Source organism: Triturus cristatus, chromosome 2_1, assembly GCF_964204655.1.
Source record: "Triturus cristatus chromosome 2_1, aTriCri1.1, whole genome shotgun sequence".
NCBI classification, from domain to species: Eukaryota; Metazoa; Chordata; class Amphibia; order Caudata; family Salamandridae; genus Triturus; species Triturus cristatus.
In genome coordinates, this window is record NC_140581.1 from 1,053,359,335 (window position 1) to 1,053,362,792 (window position 3,458).

General features: G+C 49.1%; 1 protein-coding gene across 1 annotated transcript; it reads left to right on the top strand.

Annotated features, from left to right (window-relative positions):
- The first annotated feature begins 1,759 nt into the window (after positions 1–1,759).
- On the top strand, positions 1,760–3,250 carry LOC146866341 (uncharacterized). Its single transcript, XM_085640498.1, has one exon. It carries the CDS (start codon positions 1,760–1,762, stop codon positions 3,248–3,250), a length of 1,491 nt encoding a protein of 496 aa, XP_085496624.1.
- Positions 3,251–3,458: the final 208 nt, after the last annotated feature.

Genomic DNA, 3,458 nt, shown 5'->3' on the forward strand with positions numbered 1-3,458 from the left:
ACTGCCGCACGCCGCACAATGCTGCGCACACTGCTGCACACCGCACATTGCTGCACGCCACACACTGCTGCACGCCACACACTGCTGCACGCCGCTGCACGCAACACTGCCGCACACTGCTGCACGCCGCACAGCTTCACGCCACACACTGCTGCACGCCACACACTGCTGCACGCCACACACTGCTGCACGCCACACACTGCTGCACGCCACACACTGCTGCATGCCACACACTGCCGCACGCCGCTGCATGCCACACACTGCTGCATGCCTCACACTGCTACACGAAACACTGCTGCATGCCACACACTGCTGCACGCCGCACACTGCTGCAAGCCGCACACTGCTGCACGCCGCACACTGCTGCATGCCGCTGCACGCCGCACACTGCTGCATGCCACACACTGCTGCACGCCACACACTGCTGCACGCCACACACTGCTGCACGCCGCACAATGCTGCACGCCGCACAATGCTGCACGCCGCACAATGCTGCAAGCCGCACACTGCTGCACGCCGCACACTGCTGCACATTGCTGCATTACTCACTGCTGCATGCTGCACGACACTGCTGCACGCCGCACACTGCTGCATGCCGCACACCGCTGCAAGCCGCTGCACGCCACACACTGCTGCACACCACACGTTACTTCATGCCGCACACTGCTGCACGCCGCACACTGCTGCACTCCATACACTGCATTTATGCGAGTTTATGCTACTGACATTGTAAATGACAATGCCTTTTATTTGTTTTAAAACCAAAACATAAATAAAAGGCATTGTAATTTTACAATGCCAATAGCTCAAAATCTTATAAATGCGAGACCTATTGCATTGCAAATGCTTGTTTAGATCAAGGCCCCGGCCGAACGAGGGGCAAACGGAGAGGCACGACAACTGTCCATTGGCAATCGGACCCCACTTTTCCGAACACTCGGAGCAGGGGCAGTCTTCAGCAAACCCACAGCACAACCAACAACTGAGAAACGATCTCGTAGTCAATCTGAGTTCGCAAATTCTAACGGAGAGTGAATTGAGTGTCCTTAACAGAGGTTTGGGTTTTGTGCCCACCTTCCAAGGTGACCCATTTACCATGAGATGCGAACTTGAAAACTTTTTCAGAAAAATCCGACTGCATTTCTTTTTTAAGAACAGATCGACAGACGATGCTATTTCCTCTTTTGAAGACATCAACACTACGAATACTGGGTTACGACCCAAGAGCAGCTTCACACCTATGGCACACCAAGTTCCATCTCAGGTTTCCACCTTTGAAAAAGCCGTGACGTTTGACATGATGTCATTATGTGACTCACGGCCTGCTAGTTTTTGCAATTTTTCAAGAAAAGATAGAGAGGCTCTCCATAACCTTGGCTCAGACAAGTCCGTCATTATTAAGCCAGCGGACAAGGGAGGTGCCACTGTCCTACAGGACACTGTCACTTACCAGAGAGAATGTCTTCGGCAACTAACAGATGATAAATTTTATCGTATTCTGGCAACGGACCCGACACCCAGGCTAACTATTGAGATCAAACATCTGGTTGAGGAAGGGGAGGCAGAAGGATGGATCACGTAGCAAGAGGCTCGATTTCTAGTGACAAATATTCCAGTAATGCCTTATTTCTACTGCCTCCCTAAAATACATAAGAACAAAATACCCCCTCCGGGACGTCCCATCATCTCGGGGATAGGGTCACTCCTCGAGCCTCTCTCCAAGTTCGTAGATGTTTTTCTACGGCCTATGGTGTCAGAAATGCCCACTTATCTCAAGGACACTTCAGATGTCTTGAGGCTGCTGCCAGACATTGAGTTCCATCCTGAAACCGACATTCTGGCAAGTTTTGATGTAGAATCTCTCTACACATGCATCCCGCAACTGGAGACCCTTGAATCCCTCAGAGGGCTCCTGGAAAGACGGGACTTGGATAGCATAACTCCGGTCCATTTCATCATGGAGTGCGCAAGAATAGCGATGACCGAAAACTTTTTTCGCTTCGAGGACCAGATCTTCCTACAAATTTCTGGTACCTCGATGGGGAGTGTTTTTGCGCCGAGCCTCGCCAACCTCTATGTCCACCTTTTCGAACAACAACATGTACTGAACCACAACAACCCTTTTTTCAAACATCTGGTGTTGTGGAAGAGGTACATAGACGATATTTTGGTGGTTTGGCGAGGCTCTAGCCATGAGATTCAGGCCTTTCATGCCTGGCTCAATGAGCAGAACACTTTCCTGAAATTTACGATAGAGTTTGACCAACAACGTCTGTCTTTTCTTGACATTTCAATCTTTCCCATTGGTAACTCGTTACACTGTGAGCTGTTTAAGAAACCGATGTCTAGGAATTCTCTCTTGTCATTTGATAGTCATCACCCGAGGGCCTTAAGAGAGAACCTCCCGGTGGGCCAGTTCCTGCGTGTTAGACGGAATTGTTCCACTAAGGACCTTTTTCACAAACACGCAGAGGTATTGGCTAACCAGTTGCAGTCACGCCAGTACCCTAGGAGACTTGTGCGTCAGGCTTGGAAAAGAGCATCCAATAACCATCGTGATGCCCTTTTGGATAATAGCACAATGAGGACCCCTAATGAGAGGCTCACTTTTGTGACCACCTTTTGTACCCTCTCAAACAAATTGCAGAAGATGATACGGAAGCATTGGCACATTTTGAACGTGGCCGCCGAGAATATTCCGTCTCCTCTGTTTGCTTTTAGGAAAGGCCCCAGTCTGCGCAACAGTCTTGTGCACACACGACCACGGACTGAACAAACACGTGGTGATAATACGTTGTGGTCACTACCACCAGTACGGGGACACTACCCATGCGGGTCATGTAGTGTCTGCCCTCAGACTTCCAAAACCACCTCTGTTGACATTGGTACGGATCGGCCTTGGATACTGAACAGCCACACGAACTGTAACTCAGAGAGCGTGATCTATATGATCACGTGTCCTTGCTCTCTGCACTACATCGGTTACACGACAAGGAAGATTAAGCTCCGAATCAGCGAGCATAAGAGCACGATCCGGTGTAGAAAACAGTCCACATGTCTTACAGATCATTTCCTTGAAAAACATCACAGAGCAGACGACATGAGATGGATTGTGCTTGAACGACCTATCATTCCTCAACATGTGAGTGACACCTCGAAATTTCTGTTCGTGAAAGAACAGAAATGGATTTTCAAAATGAAAACGGACACACATGGCCTTAATGATAGCATCCCTTGGACATCCATTTGATTGTGAACCACTTCATTTCTAAATAGTCACTACATCCCCAAGGTTCCCTGAAACATATAAACTTCCTATGTTTGTTCAGTAACGAGGATCACCTAGCAAGTAGACCATCCTAGATTGTGCTATTTAGCCATAAAGATTGTGTAGGGCTATTCTGCTGTTAGACACGTACCGTCATACGGATTCAGGCATCGTATTGGACCTGGTTCAT

Bases quoted from the DNA above. Each gene is read 5' to 3' on its own strand.
- LOC146866341 (XM_085640498.1), top strand. From the start codon at position 1,760: ATGCCCACTTATCTCAAGGACACTTCAGATGTCTTGAGGCTGCTGCCA.